Source organism: Cynocephalus volans, chromosome 9, assembly GCF_027409185.1.
Source record: "Cynocephalus volans isolate mCynVol1 chromosome 9, mCynVol1.pri, whole genome shotgun sequence".
Classification (NCBI taxonomy): domain Eukaryota; kingdom Metazoa; phylum Chordata; class Mammalia; order Dermoptera; family Cynocephalidae; genus Cynocephalus; species Cynocephalus volans.
In genome coordinates, this window is record NC_084468.1 from 96,030,524 (window position 1) to 96,053,000 (window position 22,477).

A 22,477-nucleotide genomic window follows, 5' to 3' on the forward strand; every position below is an offset into this window, starting at 1 on the left:
TCAGATGTATATTTTGCAAATATTTTCTCCCACTCTGTTGGTTGTCTTTTAACTCTTTTAATTGTTTCTTTTGCTGTGCAGAAGCTTTTTAGTTTGATATAATCCCATTTGTTTATTTTTCCTTTGGTTGCCCGTGCTTTTGGGGTCGTATTCATGAAGTCTGTGTCCAGCCCTATTTCCTGAAGTGTTTCTCCTATGTTTTCTTTAAGAAGTTTTATTGTTTCAGGATGTATATTTAAATCCTTAATCCATTTTGAGTTGATTTTAGTATACGGTGAGAGGTATGGGTCTAGTTTCATTCTCCTGCATATGGATATCCAGTTATCCCAGCACCATTTGCTGAAGAGGCAGTCCCTTCCCCAGTGAATAGGCTTGGTGCCTTTGTCAAAGATCAGATGGCAGTAAGTGTGTGGGTTGATTTCTGGATTCTCTATTCTATTCCATTGATCAGTGTGTCTGTTTTTATGCCAGTACCATACTGTTTTGGTTATTATAGCTTTGTAGTATAGCTTAAAGTCAGGTAGTGTTATGCCTCCAGCTTTATTTTTTTTGCTCAGCATTGCTTTGGCTATGCGTGCTCTTTTATTATTCCATATAAATGTCTGGATAGTTCTTTCCATTTCTGAAAAAAATGTCTTTGGAATTTCGATGGGGATGTCATTGAATTTGTATATCACTTTGGGTAGTATGGACATTTTCACTATGTTGATTCTTCCAATCCAAGAGCATGGGATATCTTTCCATCTTCTTGTATCCTCTCTAATTTCTCTCAGCAGTGGTTTGTAGTTCTCATTATAGAGATTTTTCACCTCCTTGGTTATCTCAATTCCAAAGTATTTTATTTTTTTGGTGGCTATTGTAAATGGGCAGGCTTTCTTGATTTCTCGTTCTGCATGTTCACTATTGGAGAATAGAAATGCTACTGATTTTTGTGTGTTGATTTTGTATCCTGCTACTGTGCTGAAGCCATTTATCACCGCCAAGAGTTTTTTTGTGGAGGCTTTAGGCTGTTCGATATATAGGATCATGTCATCTGCAAACAGGGACAGTTTGACTTCATCTTTTCCAATCTGGATGCCCTTTATTTCCTTCTCTTCTCTGATTGCTCTGGCTAGTACTTCCAACACTATGTTGAATAGGAGTGGTGAGAGTGGGCATCCTTGTCTAGTTCCTGTTCTTAAAGGAAAAGCTTTCAGCTTTTGCCCATTCAGGATGATATTGGCAGTGGGTTTGTCATATATGGCTTTAATTATGTTGAGATACTTTCCCTCTATACCTAACTTATAGAGGGTCTTTGTCATGAATGAGTGCTGAACTTTATCAAATGCTTTTTCAGCATCTATAGAGATGATCACGTGGTCCTTGTGTTTGAGTTTATTAATATGGTGTATCACATTTATTGATTTGCGTATGTTGAACCAACCTTGCATCCCTGGGATGAATCCCACTTGATCGTGGTGAATAATTTTACGTATGTGTTGCTGTATTCTGTTTGCTAGTATTTTAGTGAGGATTTTTGCATCTATATTCATCAAGGATATCGGCCTGTACTTTTCTTTTTTGGTTATATCTTTACCTGGTTTTGGTATCAGGATGATGTTTGCTTCATAGAATGAGTTTGGGAGATTTGCGTCTGTTTCAATCTTTTGGAATAGTTTGTAAAGAATCGGTGTCAATTCCTCTTTGAATGTTTGGTAAAATTCTGCTGTGAATCCATCTGGTCCTGGGCTTTTCTTTGTTGGGAGCCTTCTGATAACAGCTTCAATCTCCTTTATTGTTATTGGTTTGTTCAAATTTTCTACGTCTTCATGGTTCAGTTTTGGGAGCTTGTGTGTGTCCAGAAATTTATCCATTTCCTCCAGATTTTCAAATTTGTTGGTGTATAGTTGTTTATAGTAGTCTCAAATGATTCCTTGTATTTCCAATGAATCAGTTATAATATCGCCTTTTTCATTTCTAATTTTTGTTATTTGAGTATTCTCTCTTCTTTTTTTTGTTAGCCATGCTAATGGTTTGTCAATTTTATTTATCTTTTCAAAAAGCCAACTTTTTGATTCATTGATCTTTTGAATTGTTTTTTGGTTTTCAATTTCATTCAGTTCTGCTCTGATCTTAATGATTTCTTTCCATCTGCTAACTTTAGGTTTGGATTGTTCTTGTTTTTCTACTTCTTTAAGGTGAAGTGTTAGATTGTTCACTTGCCATCTTTCCATTCTTCTGAGGTGAGCATTTAATGCAATAAATTTCCCCCTTAATACTGCTTTTGCAGTATCCCACAGGTTTTGGTATGATGTATCATTATTTTCATTAGTTTCAAGAAATTTTTTGATTTCCTGCTTGAATTCTTCTTGGACCCATATGTCACTAAGTAGAATGCTGTTTAATTTCCATGTGTTTGTATAGTTTCCAGAGTTTCGTTTGTTATTAATTTCTAGTTTTAATCCATTGTGGTCTGAGAAGATACATGGGATAATTCCAATTTTTTTGAATTTATTGAGACTTGATTTGTGACCTAATATGTGATCTATCCTGGAGAATGATCCATGTGCTGATGAGAAGAATGAATATTCTGAGGTTGTTGGGTGGAATGTTCTGTAGATATCTGCCAATTCCAATTGGTCTAGAGTATTGTTTAGATCTTGTGTTTCTCTACTAATTCTTTGGCTAGATGATCTGTCTAATATTGACAGTGAGATGTTCAGGTCCCCTGCTATTATGGTATTAGTGTCTATTTCCTTCTTTAGGTCTAATAGAGTTTGTTTTATAAATGGCTGCTCCAACATTGGGTGCGTACATATTTATGATTGTTATGTCTTCTTGATGGATCAGTCCTTTTATCATTAAGTAGTGTCCCTCATTGTCTCTTTTTATGGTTTTTAGTTTAAAGTCTATTTTGTCAGATATAAGAATAGCTACTCCAGCTCGTTTTTCTTTTCTGTTTGCATGGTAAATCTTTTTCCATCCTTTCATTCTTAGTCTATGTGAATCTTTATGGGTGAGGTGGGTCTCTTGTAGGCAGCATATAGTTGGGTCCTCCTTTTTGATCCAGTCAGCCAGTCTGTGTCTTTTGATTGGGGAATTTAAGCGTTTTACATTAAGAGTTGTTATTGAAAGGTGTTGATTTATTCCTGGCATTTTATTGATTGTTGTTTGGTTGTCTTAGGTGTCTTTTGTTCCTTGCTTTCTGATTTATTGTTTGGTTTCTGTGTTTGTTGGTTCCTTAGGTTGTAGATAGCGTTTTTGTTTGTTTGTTTTCTCTTCATGAAAGCCATTTTTATTATACTAGTGGGTTTTGATTTTGTTGGGTTTTTATGCAGTGGTAGCTATTTTTCAGGAGCCAAACCCAGTATTCCCTTGAGGATTTCTTGTAAGGGTGGTTGTGTGGTAGTGAACTCCCACAGTTTTTGTTTGTCTGAGAAATATACTATTTGCCCTTCATTTCGGAAGGATAGCCTTGCAGGGTAGAGTATTCTTGGCTGGCAATCTTTGTCTTTTAGTATTTTGAAAATATCATCCCATTCCTTTCTAGCTTTTAGGGTTTGTGATGAGAAATCTGATGTTAGCCTGATTGGGGCTCCCTTATAGGCGATTTGACGCTTCTCTCTTGCAGCTTTTAAGATTCTCTCTTTGTCTCTGAGTTTTGCCAATTTGACTATGACATGTCTTGGAGAAGGCCTTTTTGGGTTGAATACATTTGGAGATCGTTGAGCTTCCTGGATCTGAAGATCTGTGATTTTTCCTATACCTGGGAAGTTTTCTGTCACTATTTTGTTGAATATGTTTTTAATGCAATCTCTGTTTTCCTCCCCTTCTGGAATACCCATGACTCGGATATTTGAGCGCTTAAGGTTGTCTGATATCTCTCTCAGATTTTCTTCAATGTCTTTGATTCTTTTTTCTTTCTTTTTGTCTACTTGTGTTATTTCAAACAGCCCATCTTCAAGTTCAGAGCTTCTCTCTTCAACTTCGACAAGCCTGCTGGTTAAACTCTCCATTGTGTTTTTTATTTCGCTGAATAACTTCTTCAGTTCAGCAAGTTCTGCTACATTTTTTTTCAGGACATTGATTTCCTTGTATATTTCCTCTTTCAGATCCTGTATACTTTTCCTCATTTCATCATGATGTCTAGCTGAGTTTTCTTGTATCTCATTCAGTTTCCTTAGAATTATCACTCGAAATTCCTTGTCAGTCATTTCAAGGGCTTCTTGTTCTATCGGATCTAGAGTTTGAGATTTATTAACTTCTGGTGGTGTACTTTCTTGATTTTTTGTATTTCTGATATCTTTTTTTTGATGTTTATTCATTGTGGCAGGGGGTTTCACAGTCCACCATTTTGAGACTATTGACTAACTAAGATGTTGCTGTGTGCCAATTTGGTATGGCTACCTCTGTAACTGCTCAGTTGGCCTCTAGTGCCTCGTGTGTATGGTTGCCTCGGGTCATGGGCCTCTCTGGGGAGCCACCTCTCTGGTCAGCTTGGACTCTGCTGGGCTGGTGGATCACGGGGCAGTACCACAGAGTGTGTGGTCTCTGCTGAGCTTCCACTTCCCGTGCAGGACTTCTCCCTGTTCCGTTCGCTCTGGCCTGGGCTGTTGGATCATGCAGTGGTGACCCCACAGGGTGTGTGGTTTCTGTCGAGTCTCCGCCTCCCTAGCCGGACGTCTCCCTGCTCTGTGTACACTGGGCTGGGCTGGGATGTGTCTTCTGCAACCCTCGTCTATCAGCTGGGCCTTCAAGACCCTGCTCGGCACTGCCTCGCCCAGGAAGTCTACCAGGTTTCTGCTAGGTGCAGATGACCGGTCGCTCTGGGTGCCTTTGTAGCACTGTGTAGATCTTTCTCGGGACTTATCACCTTCCTCCTGGTATCGCGGTTATTTGTGTACTTGTCTTATCTCCCACACCAGAGTGTGAGCTCCTCGGGGGAAGAGCCCACAGCACACGGTTCACCTTTCAATCCCCCCCGGCGTGGACTGAGTCCGGTGCCCACCCGCAGTCAGCTCTCTGGCAGGTTCAAGCGAACTTGGGAACTCTCCAATCACACTATTCCTAACCAGAAATTGGTTAATTGTTTTTCCGAACTGGTGGCCACAGAGATGGTATCTGCCTCCCAGTAACAGGAAGTTTAGCGGGGGCCGGAGCCCTGGGTGCGATGGAGTGACAGTCAGCCCAGCCCGTACTTTGTTGCCCTCCTGACCCTGGCCGGGGACGCCCCACGCCACCAGAGAACCGCAGAGGGAGTGGGAGGGGAGGTCGGCCCACAGGCCCCGGGAAGCTCTGCACCGGGGCAAGCAAGTGGGAAGGCTCAGTGAGGAGCCGAGCTGGGCGAGGAGGACAGGCTTGGACGAGCCGGGCCGGAGCTGCCACCACCTGAGAAAATGGAAGCAGCCCCGGGGGCGGTGAGTGGCCTGGTGGGGCAGGTGGAAGCCAGGCGGGCGTCTGCCCCTTGAGCAGGGCCGGGCCGGGGGTCACTCACAGGGATGTACCGGGTCAGTCGGCTCCCTCTCTGCCTCTGCTTTGTTGCCATCCCCGTTCTCAGCCGCCGCCGCCTCGGGCTGCTCAGTTGGTCCCACGGTGCGGCTCGGGCGCTTCCAGGAATCTTCTTTTATGCCGGCCTGAAACCTCAAATCTTGAATAGGGCATCTGGCCACCTTCAGCGCGGCCCTGGCCTCCGGGATCCCGGATGCATCCACAGCAGCCCCAGCACCGTGTTCCCTGTTTAGAGACTCGCTTTTGCAGCTAAGAAACAGTTCTTTTCCTGCTCCACACTTCAAAGCTGTTGCCTGTAAACGAGGCAGCCTCTCCTGCCAAGGGCAAAGTGGTGGTCAGCCCCCACGACTGGCCACCAGCAGCGATCCTCCCTTAAGAGACGGCAAGAGGAAGGTCCACAAGTTTCCCGGCTGCCTAAGGCCCAGTGGCCGCCTTTTCCACCTCAGCTACTACGCACCAACCGCCACAGCTACCGCGATCTTAGGATCCTCTGGTTTTGCTTTTTAAAACATGGGTGACTGGTCTCTACTCCAGACTACTAAATCAAGTATATATGTATTGTCCTGTTTTTTTCCCATAATACCTTATATTTCATTGTGTATCTCTAAAAGATAAGCATGTAAAAAGCATAATGATACATTATTATATCTAAAAAAAAGTAACTGTAATTCTCTATTATCATTTAATATCCAGTCAGTTTTCAGGTGTAACAACAATACCATTATCATGTCTAAAAAATTATCGATAATTCCCAAATAATATCAAATATCTAGTCAGTTTTCAAGTTTCCCCAGTAATCTTAAGAAGTTTTTTAGAACAGTTGATTTGTTTGAATAAATTACCAAACGATCTCCATCTGTTGTGTTAACTTGATATCTCTGTCTTTTTTCTATAAATTCCCTCTGTTCTTTTGTTCCTCTTGCAATTATTTGTTGAAGAAACTATTTTTTTCTTGCAGAGTTTCTCACTTTCTGGATTTTGCTAATCACACCTCTGTGTGCTCCTGTCTTTTCTGCAATCTTGTAGTTAGACCTACAGACTTGCTCAGATTCAGCTTAACATTTTTGGCAAGAATACTCCACAGATGTGTTGGTACTTCCATCAGGAGACACATAATTTCTGCTTGTTTCTTTCCGTCATGCTGAGATTGGTCAGTGTGTTCATTCATCCATTATAAAGTTCCCCAATTGTCTTTCAACAAATGGTTGTGGCAGCCATTAACAATAATTTCCTAGATCTGTTATCATCAAGAGTTTCAAATGGTGATATTCTAGTTCTGTTATTTCTTTTTAATTATTTTTTGGAATGCCCTTATAAAGAGAATTTTTTCTCATTGACTATTTAGTTACCTCAAGATACAATTGTTCCAGTAAAGGCAAGATAAAATGCCTGATTTTTTTCTCTTTGTTTACTTATGTTTAGAATAATGGGTTAATGGGTTGGTTCCTTGGCACTTTCTAAAGGTGGCCAATGAGTGTTTTTTAAAAATTAAGAATTATTATGACCTCATGGATTTTAAACATTTTTATATGTTTCGACCCATTGCAATTGTTATCCTTACTGATGAGAAAATTGTCTCCTCTTTGCCCAGTGGGAACCTCTTCAAATGGGTTTCTGGTCACAGTCGTCTTTGATAATTTCCTTGTTACCTGCTGGGACATATTTTCCAGCCTCATCTCATATATTTCACGTTCTAGACCTGGAATCAGCAGTTTCTCAAGGAGTACTGCTACCTTTTAGTGAGACATTGTATTTAGAAAACACAATCTGCTACTGCATTAGTCATTGTTTCTAGGCTTATAAAATGAATTTCTTGGAAATTACCCAGTATCCTTGTGCCTGTCCATGAAACTTGCTCCTCTCCTAATACGATGTGCTTTGCATGTTGACAAAGATACTAAAGTGCATGATGTTAATATGTTATAGGTCCCACTATGTGCCAAACATGACACACATCTCACTTGATTCTCAAAACTTCTAGAAATTTTTTGGTACATATTTTACATTTAAATCTTTTATTTACTTGAAATTTATTTGATGTACAGTAGGGACTTAACTTTTTCTCCAATCATTACTCAGTTATTTCTCTACCATTTATTGGATGATCTTTCAGATGATCACTGATTTAAAATAATACCTTACACAATACATTCTTATGTGTATTTGAGTCTTTTCTAAAATGAGCTTTCTCTCCTGCTCTATTATCTTCTGTCTATTCCTGCACCCACTCCCCACTGTTTTAATGATTGCACCTTTATTATAAATTTTGATTTTTAAGAGCCTTTCATTTCTCTTCTTATACCTAACCACACTCACAAAGTATCCTAGTTTTTCTTACACAAGAAAGGTGTTTTCCAGATGAACATGAGAATCATTAGGTCAATTTCTATTTAAAATATTTTGGAATTCTGATGACTAATAACTTTAAAAATCTTATTTGAAATAAAAGAAACCCAAAGGAAACTAGAGTCATTTTCCAAAATCATAGGTGTTTGACTTTTTAGATTTGAATTTTTTTGTTTTTTTATCTCTATTACCAGAGCATCTGATAAATGTGTGATCTTTATTTAACTTACTCTTTTCAGAACAGCATGACTCAATGATTGTAATTCCACAACCCTGACTTAACAGTAATCTTGACCTTGTTCTTCATTAACTAGAATTAATTTCCTGTCCAAGCAATGTGTCTGAATGCAGCCATGACTGTGTTCGGACATCGGATGGTCCCATATGTTTCTGTCCTGAAGGCTCAGTGCTTAAGACAGACGGAAAAACATGTAGTGGTAAGTTTATTTTGTTATTCAAACAAAAGTTTGTTTGAAAACATACATTTTCTAAGTGACACCTAAAAGTTGATCTTGTTGTTGAAGAATAGATTTTCCAATACTATACACTGAAAGATATTTATGCAACAGATTAAAAAAAAAATTCAATTTAAATCTATATGTTAAGACAGCAGATGTAGTGGTATGAGCAAGGGCTTTGAAGTTAGCCCCAAGTTAGCATTATCCATTACTAGCAGTGTGGTTTTGGACTAGTTACTTGCTCTTGCTTAGTTTCTCTGTTTCCTCATCTGTAGAGGTACTGGTGTCTCTTGGATTAAATGAGATGGCAGATGTGGAGTGCTTAGTCTGTTCCTTGCACCTAATAAATACTCTTTGCTTTTTTCTTCATAGAGACTTCAGCATATAGGAGGCTGGATACATTCAAAATTAGCAGAAGAGTTATGTGTGGAGTTTTGATTTTTTAGTAAAGAAAGCAAAAGAAGTCAAGAGGTCAAAAATATGAGGGAGCAATAGTATGAATTACTCACTAGGAAGAGTAAGACCGGCTACCAAACTCATCAAAATGTATTTCTTATTCCAGGCAGGTGCCAGTGCACTTGTTCTTGAACTCAGTGGTAGAACAAGAGGACAAGGGCCATGGGAATATGAAGGAGTAACATATAAGATGTTGGGTTATAAGGAAGGAGGGTACTGTGACACTTTGCTCCTAATCTCTGAAAAATAAACTTGATTGCAGCAGTATAAGTGATGTAGAAATAGTTTTAAAAATCAACATATAATTGGCTCATCCCAATACTTTGATGTAAAATTGTCATATTTTAAATGACATAGCATCCTTACTGAGCCGTTGTTTTTTGCAGGCTGCTCGTCACCTGACAATGGTGGATGTAGCCAGCTCTGCATTCCTCTCAGCCCAGTATCCTGGGAATGCGGTTGCTTTTCTGGGTATGACTTACAGCTGGACAAAAAAAGCTGTGCAGCTTCAGGTTAGTGCTGTGATTTTCTGAAAGTGGGTCCTGCAAAAAGATTACATGAAAACATTTCATTCAGAGAGATAGAAAGTTGAATTGTTTTTGGCTTCTGGGTAGAAAGCCTGATTTTTTTAATTTTTGGAAATAGAAAACAAATCACATTATAAATATGAATAATATAATAATGATATAAATAATAATAGTGTTTTTGAAGAATATTTTAAGTTAATTAGCATCCAGCAAAGATTTGCCATGTCGGATATGATATTTTCGGTATATGAGATAGTGATGACCAGAATAGTCTTAAAACTCTTTACAGTTGAGGGGTTTTTAATACATTATTTGTTGATTTTATTTTCATCTCTCCAGCAAATGTAAAAATCATAATACTTAGTCAAATTCTGCCCTTTTTATGTCAAAATTTAATGTAAAGTTACACAACTTTAATATTATGCTTCAACTATTTTCCAACATATCGTGCTTCAACTATTTTTTCATTACCTGGTATTACATCTTCTGATGTCCCTCAATAGCCTTGGAAATCTTAGATTTATATTAAATTGATTTCATGTCTCCTAAAGGTTCATTATGATTGTAATCTGAGATAACATAATGATGAAATCATCCAGGGCCTTGTTATCAACTCGAATAATCATGTTTTCCTTTCAGAAGTTTTCAGACCAGGGAAGATTATCTATTCAGACATGAATGTATTCAATCTGCTAATATCAGTTTGTGTGAATCAAGGAGATTGCAGCCCTCAAATCTGCATCATTTAGCTATGGTGTTGGTTATTTAGTGCTAGCTCTCTCTATAAGTAATTTGCATTTTAAAAGCAGATACCTAGGGGGCTGGCCAGTTAGCTCACTCAGTAGGGTGCGGTGCTGATAACCCTAAGGTCAAGGGTTTGGATCCCCTTAACCATCAGCTGCCAAAAAAAAAAAAGGAAGTCTTCTGTGTCTTTGCTTGACTTTGTCTGTACCACACCGGTGGGAAATTAAGAAAACAAGTGCTGCAGAAATTAAAAAGGACTGTGGAATAAAAGGGAAGAGTCAGAGTGTCTCTTGAGTTCTAAGGCATGTTTTACAAGCAGCCATATTTGTCTGTCAGCACCACGCTCAGCCAGTGAGCGAACCGGCCATCCGTATATGGGATCCGAACCCGGGGCCTTGGTGTTCTCAGCACCGCACTCTCCCGAGTGAGCCACGGGCCGGCCCGCAGCCATATTTGAAATTTGGTTAACAGGACCACCACCATTTTTGCTGTTTGCTGATTCTAAAGATATTCGACACATGCGTTTTGATGGAACAGATTATGGAATCCTGCTCGGCCAGCAGATAGGAACGGTTTTTGCTCTAGATCATGACCCTGTGGAAAATAAGGTATGGTTTTGTTACTTGAACAGACGTGGATGTGCTTTAAGGAAGGAGTAGAGGATTTTATCCTAATAGATGACCTGGGCTACTTGAAAATCCTCTGCTAAGCCTAGAACCAGTGGCACAGAACTAGTTAAAGGCACTGGGAAAAAATTTGAGAAATTTTAAGGACTTTCCTGCCACCTACCCAGTCCTTGCTGTGATTCTGCCATTTATTGTGGATGACTGTGCAGGGTCTTCAGTTTAATTTCCTCTTTGAAGATGAGGATGGAAGACTAGTGCAGTGTCATGCACATAAAGGGAGCTCCATATGTAGGTTTTTGATCATTTGCTAGCAGTGGGAGGAGTGGGAGATTGTGGTTAGGACACAGGAAGAAGTATGGTTAGTAACTGACTTTTAATATATGTCATTGAGGGAGGGGATTCAATAACCTCTTAACCATGAAAATTAGGAAACAAGTTTTATGTCTCATGTGGGAATGGCAGTCTAACTGATAACATTATTTACGTAATAATCAATTTTACATGAAGTTTTCTGAATATAACTTAGAATATCTATATTATCAACCCAATCAGCTGGCCATTTGGTCTTTAATTTCTTAGTTGTATTTGTGCTAGGTTAGAAAGTGCTTGAAATGATGTTTTAGTGTCTTTTGGAGATTTATCACCCAATGATGATAAATTTACACAGTTATTAATCCCCCTCCATAATTCCTTAATTTCTAAAATTTTAAACTTTGTGCTTTGTTTCTTTTTTTATTTGAAGTAGTCTGGTTGATGGCCAAAAGAGATTGAAGAAAATTGATTTTGTGTTTAATAGATATAGATTGATAGTCGAATATAACTATTTTTGCAAATACAAGTTTTGTAATTAAACACTAGCAAACAATTCTTTCTTTTCCCTGAACTGAATCTATATGGCTCCATAGAACAATTACATTAACAGAAAAAAATAGTTAATAGAAAAAAAATCAGCTCAAGGTTTATTTACTATCAAACTAATAAACTAATTTTTTCCTGTATAGTCAGTATTTTTACAACTAGATGAATAAGAAGACCTAAAATTAACTGTAAGTCAGGTGGCTGTTTTTTATTTTTATGATTAATGTTCTCATTTTTTTGCTATTCAAACTGGGTCTTTAAACCAGAAACGTCAGCATCACCTGGAACTTATTAGAACTGCAGACTCCCAGGCTCCACCCATGACCACTGAATCAGAATCCGCATTTTAATGAGACTCTCAGCTGATTCATATGCACATGAGATTTTGAGAAGCACAGCCCAAGAGGAGCATTTTTAGTATAAGTACCAATATTTGTAGAGTATTTTTGAAACATAACCTTTTCTATTTTATCTAGAAAGAAGAATAACCCACTATTTAACATGTTACCATATTGTGAATACTCTCATTGTTGATTATAGGTTTACGTGCATATAGGTATATAAACAGTTAAAATTCCACAAAATGCTATCATTAAATTGTCAACCAACCTGTAAGATTTTTTTTTTTTGACACTCATGAATTCTTGTACTTCTTTGATAGCCTGCATAGTAGAATGAAAAAGAACTTTGCCCCTGGAAGGTATGTTCTGTTGAACAAGATGAGTTAGTTAAAATGAAATCATATCAGATTAGAATAAAAGGAACTTTAGCAAATACCTAGACTAACTTCCTCATTTTTACAGTTGAGAAAATTGAGGTTAAATGACTTGGCTAAGACAATCAAGCAAATAAGTGGCAAAACTGGGAGAAGACCCTGTGTCTCCTGACTTGCAGTGAAGTGGGGTGTTGTGGACTGAACAGTGGAAGATACAGCCCAGCTTGCAGCCCTCTTTAAATTGCAAATCATTACTACCTTTCAGGCTGTAGAAGCCACTAGGGTTCAACTACAATAGCTATGTCATTGACCAATGATCAAAAATTAATTACCAGTAGCAATAGAAATGCGTATGTGCCAGGCAAAGGGCTAAGAATTTATGTACATATATCATGTAACTTAATGAGCTTGATATTATTATCTCCATTTTACCAATGAGGAAACTAAGATTCTGAGACACCAAGTAACTTGCTCAAGGTTACACATTTCTGGGAAGAGGTATAGTTGGAGTTTAGTGGTGGCTGTATCTATCTCCAAAGCCAGGCTCATAAGAATTACACTGTATAAGCTGAACATTTAATAGCCCCATTTGTATACATTCCACATCAGGTTTTTCAAAAAAATCAGAAATGCCTATTGTTTTAGTCCATTTTGTGTTGCTATAACAGAAATACCTGAGACTGGGTAATTTATAAAGGAAAGAGGTTTATTTGGCTTACGATTCTGGGACAGCTGCTTCTGGTGTGGGCCTCAGGCTGCTTCTACTCATGGTGGAAAGTGGCAGGGAGCCAGCAGGTACAAGCAGATCACATGGCGAGAGGAAGCAAGAGAGAGAGAGAGGTGCCAGGGTCTTTTTAAGCAACCAGCTCTCACGGGAACTAATAGAGCAGAACTCACTCATTAATTCCCCCTCCCCCAGGGAGAGCATTGATGCATTCATGAGGGATCCGCCCCCATGACTCAATCAGTTTCCAACACTGCCACATTGGGGATCAAATTTCCACATGAGTTTTGGAGGGGACAACATATCCAAACTCCATCACCTATGTTTTCTTTTGCAGATCTACTTTGCCCATACAGCCCTGAAGTGGATAGAGAGAGCTAATATGGATGGGTCCCAGCGAGAAAGGCTTATTGAGGAAGGAGTAGATGTTCCAGAAGGTCTTGCTGTGGACTGGATTGGCCGTAGACTCTACTGGACAGACAGAGGGTATGTTTTCTGCTTCAGTTTTAAGCCACATGGGAAGGGAGTGATGGGATAAGTAATACTGCAGGCTTCATCCTCCACTTTGAACACAGAAAAATATTGCTGGGCTTTGAGGAAAGAAGCCTCCTATTGCTGTCCCCACGTCCCCCATTCCCTCCCTACCACCAAGCAGAATGTTTCTCCTTTCATCGAGATTGGATTTGTTTCTGTAGGAGGATTTCAAAGACCAAGAAAGTAGCATGTGATTTTGCAGTTCAGGCTGTTGTTATCAGAGACCCCAAACCTGAGAATTCAATCAATAAGCATTCTTTGGGCATCTGCTATAAATAAGGCTCTCTCCCAGGTAACACAGGAGATGCAAGGAGCATGAGATGTGCCATCTTTTCAGTCAGCTCTTGGTGTAGCTGGGGAGATAAGGTATATTTCCCCAGCAAAAAATCAATACAAATGCTTGATCTAAATAGCGGTACAAGAAATGTCACAAGGCTACACATATATAATTTCCAGGCAAAGCGTGTACCCTCCCAAAGTGAGTGCTGGAAGGAGCTTCAGGGATCAACTAGCCCAATCCCCTCATTTTACAGGCAAAGAATCTGATGTTCAGAGAGGTTAAGTGATTTATTCAAGGTTACACAGCATGCAAGTGACAAATCTTGGACTCGAACTCACACGCTGGCTTCCTGTTAAGCAAGCATGAAGGGAGGGACGCGAAAGCTTCCTGCTGGAGTTACTCAGAGCTCAGCTTTGCGAGGTCACGGGTTTTGATCCCCCTACCGGCCAGCCGCCAAAAAAAAAAAAAAGCTTTCAGCTAGGAGGGAAGTTCACCAATCAGAGAACGGTCTTCTTTCTCTTTGGTGGGAAGCAACGAAGCAGGGCGAAGCTGCGGTGTTTCCGTCCTCTGGGCAGGCTGCTCTCCGGGTGCGGGGTGCGGGGTGGGGGTGGGACGAGGGTGGTGGCAGGAAGTGGCTACATCCCCGGTGTGTGCTAATGAGACCCCACTTCCTCGCTTCTGGGAGAAGAGCCGCTAACCACGAAGTCCCTCAGAGGATAATATTAGAGATGCTGTGTGCTTGAGGATGCTTTCTCAGAGGAACTGAAAGAAAGCCGTGAAGTCAAATGGTGGCCATCCTGAGCATCTGGTACCTGTGCAACCATGTTAAAGTAAAAGAAGGGAGAATTAATTCGTGTTTCACCCCTGTGAAATCGGCAGTTCCAACACAGAGGGAGAAGTCCCAGGGGATGGGTTTATAGGCTTGGAGGCAGGCTTTCTACATCCCAGAAATCTCTTTTGGTCTGGGTAACCCAAGGGAAAAAACCAGGTTCTTTAAAATGAGCCAGGTGTAAAGTGTGGCACACAGTTATCAATTATGCGGCCCTTCTATATCCAGGGCAAGCATATTTTTTTAGTCATTCATTCATTCATTTGTTTATTTACTCCTTTGTTATCTGGGTATTTATTTATCAAATAACTGTAATGCACCAGACACTGTCCTAAGAACTTTATATCCGTGATAGCATTAAACCCCCCAAAGGTAAGTTTTCTTATCTCCAATTTAAAGATGAAGAAAATTGATAATCAAAGAAGTAAAATAAGTCTCCCAAGGTCCAGCAGCAGACAAGAAGTGGAACTGGAGCTCCAGGAGGACCGTCTCCAAAGCTTACACTCACAATAATCACAGAGATGTATTCTCCCCCAGCTAGAGCTGACTTAAAATGTGCTCCACCCAGAGTCATGCAACAAATGGAAATCAACTTCACTTGTAATAATTATTCAAATCATAATAACAGCCTCGTCTGTATTCGAAACTACTTTAAAGGGTATTTTAAATGTTGGCTGTGTATAATAACAGAGCTGGTACGTGGCTGTTCTCATAAGAGTAAACGTTGATCAGCACAGCAGATGTCAACTGCTCTTGGGCCCTCTAAGGATGCCTGGTCTATTTCCCCACACTTGCAAGGCACCTCTAATCTTAACAGTGTTTGATTAATAGCACCGTAGTACCTACTGCAGAGGTAATGCCTTCAGGAGACAGGCACCACCGTATCCTGGAGAGTCAGACCTCAAATTCCCTAGTTCATTGACATTATAATAAATCCTTTCTTAAGTCCTCTGCCCTCTAACCGCAGCTGCTAAAAGAGAACCTTTAATTTGTCTGGAAATGAGAGGTTTATCGTTTGAAGACCTTTATATTAGGTAGAAATTGGATTTAAATGACTGAGATTCCAATCTCATGATACTAGATCACATGATAACTCTTAACCAACTACAAGAGCCACAGTGGGATAGTTACAGTCTGCATTGGCCCCAGAAAAGACAGATTCAGATTGACATCTAACTGTAGGAAGTAAACATTGATAATTCCACTGGCAATGCTATTATTTAGTATTAAGGAGTCCTGTTGTCCAGCTAAGTCTATCGCACAGTAAAAAAGAATCAAGAAAGTAAAAATGGATCTGTTCATGCATTCTTTTGAGGTAACAAGGATAAAAGTCACTCTTGTAGGGTTCTTGACTGATGACTCTTACTCTGGAAGTAGGGTGGGTTTTCCTCTTGGAGGATCCCAATGGCATTGAGACCAATTAGATGATGGATTTTAAGGAGGACACTCCGCTAGATGAGGGGTTATGCATGAACTCATGTGAACCTAATGTCCCTGCTGGTCTTTGCTTTCTCATTCCCAACACAGGAGTTTGAGATTTGCTTTCTGACTGAATCAAATAGAAGTGTACTTACTATTAGGTGAACACCTTGGGGATCTTTCAGAGTAAATTCCAGCAGTCCTGCCTTGGGACAACTCCACAGTCAGGAGCTCATGTCCGTCTCAATCCTCATCAGCCAACTCCTTCCAACAGTCAGAACTTAGAGATGATGTAATGATGAGATCAGAACTGACAGTTTTATCTCCCCTGGTCTCAAGCAAGTGGCCTCACAATTCTTTCCCTCCCACCAAGGAAAACAGCACAATGATTGTTGTGTCTGAGTGAGGACAGAATTTGACACATTGAGTTCAAAAATATCTTCCACCCAGCAGTATCCTTCCTATGACCTCTTCATCTGGGAACAAACTTCTTTTAAAGGTGGCACTAGGGTATAGGTGGTTTCAGATTATCCTCTGCCCTGGGCTGGTGGTTTGCAAAACATTCCTGACCCAGCATAGGCACTGAGCCAGTCTTACCTTTACCTCTCTCCTGCACAGAGCCTGTGATGAGGAATACAGAAAGCCCTGTTTCCCACGCAGTGGCTGGAAAGTAGACTTGAATAAGCCCCGTGGAGAAAGTCTCCTTACTATTTTGTCAAATAGGGAGCAGACAATGGTCCCGCTTTGTTTCTGCGCAGGTCTGTTTCATGCAAACATTGCCCATGAGAGCAAGGCAGAGGCCTTTACAGATGTTTGTTGAATGAATTAAAGGTGGTTATATTCTCTGGTTTTTAGGGAAATGAGGCAAGCAGGCAGTGCATGGGAGACAGAGGCTCTTCTCAGCCCTGCTCATGGCCCCTCTGCCTGTTGTCCTGCCTGCTCCAGGAATCTGCTCAGAAGCCCCTGTGAGCTCCCCAGTGGGGTGGGATGTTACAGAATTGCACTTAGTATTTGAATACACCCTGCTTCCCCCCTGTCAATGGCTACTGGCTACTGTTTTATCTCATCACTGTCATCTCATGCCTGCTTTAGCATATCCACACTGCAAACTTTCTAAAGTGAAACTGACTGGCCCACATTCTTTAGGTCTCTGGCACTTCGTACATGCACATTCCTCTGCTTAGGGTACCCTTTACCTACTCATCCACCTTTGCCTGGCTGCCTTCTCATCCTGACTCATCATCTCCGAGAATCCTTCTCTGACCCCTGCTCAGCTGGGTTCCCCACCCTCTCACTCTCCCTCAGTCTTCCAATTGCATTCTGTACGTCCTTGTTCCCAGCTCCTACCTTCATGTGCTGTATTATAATCCCCCCTCTCTCCCTCTACCTGCCCTCTCTCCCTCTGTTCCTGTTGAACTTTGAGCTCTGTGAGGACAGAGACAGGGATATTGTACTGCTGTACCTCCAATGCTTAGGCCAATCCCTGGCACACAGTAGGTACTCAGTTAATATTTGTTTGATAATAAAGATTTGTTTGACAAGTAAGTAGAAAAAGTAGGAAATAAGAATTTTCTACCCTACTAGATTCCAGAAGGTTATATATATATTTTAAGGTAAAGATTAGCAAATAATATCTCAGTGCTCCCATTTGTCTTAGAATCATATGGAAGAAAATATAAACATAAATCTCCCCCCACTGTCCTTATGCTATCTTGTCTCCTTCCTCCCCATGATCTGTGACCCACCAGACTGACCCCGCCCCCCCTTGCCTTTGCTTCCATTGGTTCCAGCAGGAGACTGGAGGATGTGAAGAGAATGTCCTGCCCGGCCACTGATACAGTCCCTCTTACTTTATCCTCTCACTATGTATGTTAATTGCCTGGGATAAATTAACTAATTAACTATGTATGTTAATTGCCTGGGATAAATTAACTAATTAACTAATTAAAAGACTGTATTTTAAAAAAAATAGAAGGTGTGGACTTGGTGCTACTTTATGTGTGTGTGAGAGAGAAAGGGAGAGAGGTTAGAGGTAGTTTAGAATGCCTATGTTTGCATTTCAGGAATAGGGCAAAGGAGTATTTTTGTTTGAAAAGTAAAGTTGATATAATAAACATCTTCATATTACATACATTTTAGGAAATCCGTCATTGAAGGGAGTGATTTACATGGAAAATATCGCAAAATAATCATTAAGGAGAACATCTCTCAACCACGAGGAATTGCTGTTCATCCAGTGGCCAAGTAGGTACTTGTGAAAATACGGCGCCTTTCTGCAGAAGTCGTGTGACACTTCCTGTTTTATATGCTGTGTCTAAAGTTTGTCTTTAGACCTCAGGTGGTCAGTGGAATCAGAAATCAAGAATATCCATGACATTTGTTCAAATCTTCAGACATGATATGGCTAGCACGAAATCCTCATCTCTAAATGTCTTTTAACTTTCTATTCTTGTATAATAATTTTATTGTTAATGTGTCCTTTTATTTTAAGCAAATTCAATTTCTTTTTGGAAAGATATGGGCTGTAATTCATTAAGCCCATTAATCTACTTTCTTTAAAAATCTACATTGTTGTTAATTGAGTAGAAAAGGATATTTGGGTTGTATGACTTGTGAACTCTATTTAGAAAAATCATAAGGTGATTTGAAATGATAGGTCGGTCATTCCTATGTTTAGACAAGAGGAAATAGAAAGTATAAAAGATTAGAAGACTATGCCGTTAATTGTGAATTAGTGACAAATTCTGTTTTAGGGGTTAGAGAATTAAGGAGATTCCTTCCTAGTTGTTAAAAAGCAAAGATTAAAAATCAACCCTATTTTATTTACAATGGAAATTTCACAATGGTCTAGAGGAGATAATATATTGTTAGTAATTGATAATTGATTTGGAGCTAGCCAAATGATTAAAACAGTGAGAATGTAACCCTCTCTACACAGGCCAATAAAAAGATATTGCCCAGCACCTGATTTATGGAACTTAACATTAACTGAGTTAGTAGAGTGCGTTGTACAAAAGCAAATAACAGATGAATATGTTTTTCCCTTCATGTAGTTTTACATATGCAGTGAGTTTTACATATGCATGACAGAAGAACAGGCTAGTAAGATTTCATTGCATTTCGCAGCATGAAATGTCAATTTAAGAACATTCACTCGAGCACACTTTTGATTAGTCATATAGCACAATTTTTTAAACTAATTCCTTTTTTATCTGGTGATCTTTACCTTAATTTAGCATTTCTTGTCCAAGATGCTTTGCATAGATAAGATAATTGTTCTGCTTTTGAAAATTATTTGTCTAACATACAGTGCTATATTTTCTCCTTCTATATCCCTTAGTGTACCAGTTTCATGTATCCTGAAGTAATTTACTTCACATTGATGTTTTCTATGATGAAAGAATGGAAGAATTTTTTCATGCAGATTTTATTTGTTGTGTGCTTTCTTGATTAAAGGAGATTATTCTGGACTGATACGGGGATTAATCCACGAATTGAAAGTTCTTCCCTTCAAGGCTTTGGCCGACTGGTTATAGCCAGCTCTAATCTGATTGAGCCCAGTGGAATAACGATTGATTATTTAACTGACAAGTTGTATTGGTGTGATGTCCAGCAGTCTGTGATTGAAATGGCCAATCTGGATGGTTCAAAACGCCAAAGACTTGCCCAGAACCATGTAGGTGAGGCTTTGGGATGGATGATTCATCTTAACTGTGTGTTTATGAGTGTTAAATACAAAATGTATTTACACACACACACACACACACACACACACACACACACACACACACACACACACACACACACACACACACACACACACACCCTTAACCATGTGGTGAGAAAGGAATAGAGACAGACAGACTTCTCCAGAGAATTATGAGCTACAAGGATTACCTTCAGATTGGAATATTAGGTAAAAAATAGTATTGTATAATCATTTCTCCTTTATGAAATTTCCCCAAATCAGAATGAAAATATTAAAATTTTCTAAACTTCTTTAGGCATAAGAACTTGGTTCAGCTGTTATTGTTTTATGTTTTAGAAAATGTCATTTCACAATAATGATAATATCACTTTTAGGCATTAATGAATATCAATTGATAACATGTGCAAAGGTTAATAAATATAGTTGTCTCTTCTATTGTATTTTCAGGTTTTGCATGGAGTGTCATATATTTTTGTAAATGTCTTTAAAACATCGTAGCCTATGCTAACTGCTAAAAGAGAAATACAAATGGCTATGAGATTATATAAGCAGTAGGAGATTCATTTTGACTCAGGCAATCTGCAAAGACTATTTGAACTGGGCCATGTGGTAAATAGAAAGTTTATAAGCCTGCAAAAACTGGTCATTGTTTGTTAGTACTGCCAGGATATGTTGACTGAACTTAATTTTGAATTTACTAGGGAACCATTGAATGTTCTTGAACAGGAAATATATGTGATAAGATTGGTATATCAGGATAACCACTTAGGTAACAGTATAAGGGTTGGAAAGCTAGCTGGTTAGCTCCACTGGTTAGAGTGCACTGTTATAACACCAAGGTCAAGTGTTCAGGTCCCTGTACCAGCCAGCCACCAAAAAAAAAAAAAAAAAAAAAAAAGTGGGGTGTGGAGTTTGGCTTGGAATTTGGAGAGAAGGAAATCAGTTAAGAGACTACAACAGTCTCCGGGCAATAGGTAATGAAGTCCTCAGTTAGAACACTGTCATTTAAAAGTGTAATGGATGATTAAGGTATTAAAAATCATTGGGTGAAAAATCAGTGGATGAAAAATTGAGAGGATTTGGTAACAGACTGGATGAAGAAAATGAGAGCCAGAGAGATGTTGAAGATGCTTTGGAGATTTAGAAACTGTTTGGGAAGATGAAAAAATGTGGTTTCTCTTCTTTAGGAAGAAGCTATCAAACTAATTTGAATAAGTTATTTATTTTCCCCATTCTTTTTGTTTTTAGACATAGCAAATTTTTAGATTTGTATTATATGTGAAATAGGTCAAGATAACTATAATATAAAATTTTATGTATTTCTAAGATTTTTTAAAAGTTTAAGGTATACTTCAGAACAGATGATAAACTTGTGTGAAATCTTAGACTTCACCCATCCATGTACTTAATGGGTATTTATTTAGTCATTATAAGAAATGGAGATACAGTGAAGAGTAAAACAGATACTTTTCTGTGAAGTCATGGAGTTTAGTGAAGGAGAAATACATTATTAAAAAAAATATAGCATCCAAATAAATGTAAACTATAGCTTTAATATAAAAGGGTAGAAAGGGATTTGAAAAAGTTACAGGTAGATAGAAAGAATAAGTTCTGGTGTTCTAGGCTGACTGTAGCTAATAATATATTGTACTTCTAAATAGCTAGAAAAGAGGTTCTTGACCATAATCATCACAAAGAAAGAAATGTTTAGGTGATGGATATGCTATCTACTCTAAGTGAATCATTATACAATATATGTATGTATTTTTAATTTTTATTTATTTATTATTATTATTATTATTTTTTGCATTCTATGATGTTGTTGCAAAGTAGTTGGGAGGGGGAGGGGTAGAGGGGAAAGGGGAAGGGAATGGGCTGGAAGAAGGAGGAAGGAGAAAGGGCGGGATTGAGGCCTGTGGCACCCCCTTCATTCCCACAGGGGAGACCAGAGGGCTTCCAGTGCTGGCTGGGCTGTTGCCAGGCTGGGTGCAGATATCAGGGGAATGTGGCAAAAGCCCTTGGCCCCCCACCACCCCAGCTTGGGAGAGTCCGGGGCACTTCCTGCAGTGGCTCAGTGGTTGTTGCTGGGCTGGTTGTGGGTGTCAGGGGGGCATGGCCAAGAATAAGTTCTGGTGTTCTAGGCTGACTATCGCTAATATTATATTGTATATTTCTAAATAGCTAAAAAAGAGGATCTTGACTATAATCATCATGATGAAAGATAAACGTTTAGGTGATGGATATGCTATGTACTCCAGGCGAATCATTATATAATATATGTATGTACTGAAACAACACACTGTACCCCACAAATATGTACAATCAAAAATAGATAAAAATTTTTAAAAAGAAAGGGATTTGAAAATTCCTGACTAGAAGTTAAAGATACCATGTTCTAAGCCAAAAAGCATGGCAGATATTTTGTGAATAATTTGTATTGCTACTGTAATCTATGACTAATGCAACTTCCTATTGAAGGCTATTTTAAAATAATTTTATATTAAATTATCTATATAACCATTTCCATCATTACAGTGCCATCTACTGGTATATATGTGGTGGCTTCTAAACTTCCAGTTCAGGACTTTTAACTTAAAGACTGGAGGAATTCATTCTGAATTTTAAAATGCAGTTAATTGTGGCTCTTCCATAAACCAAAAAATAGAGCTGTCTAATGTGGGTATTTGTTTGTTGAAACACTAACCAATTCTAACATGTGTTTCAACATGGGCGAATCTTGAGGACCTTATGCTAAGTGGAATAAG

At 39.1% G+C, this 22,477-nt stretch overlaps 1 protein-coding gene across 2 annotated transcripts in view; it reads left to right on the plus strand.

The window, feature by feature from the left end:
- EGF (epidermal growth factor) overlaps window positions 1–22,477 on the plus strand; it is an 86,435-nt gene that overhangs the window by 33,312 nt on the left and 30,646 nt on the right. For both annotated transcript variants that reach the window (XM_063107582.1, XM_063107584.1), the window contains exons 8-13: window positions 8,148–8,270; window positions 9,134–9,259; window positions 10,490–10,626; window positions 13,279–13,427; window positions 18,143–18,247; window positions 19,460–19,683. In XM_063107582.1, coding sequence (XP_062963652.1) covers window positions 8,148–8,270; window positions 9,134–9,259; window positions 10,490–10,626; window positions 13,279–13,427; window positions 18,143–18,247; window positions 19,460–19,683 — 864 coding nt within the window. The remainder of the gene's footprint in view (window positions 1–8,147; window positions 8,271–9,133; window positions 9,260–10,489; window positions 10,627–13,278; window positions 13,428–18,142; window positions 18,248–19,459; window positions 19,684–22,477) is intronic.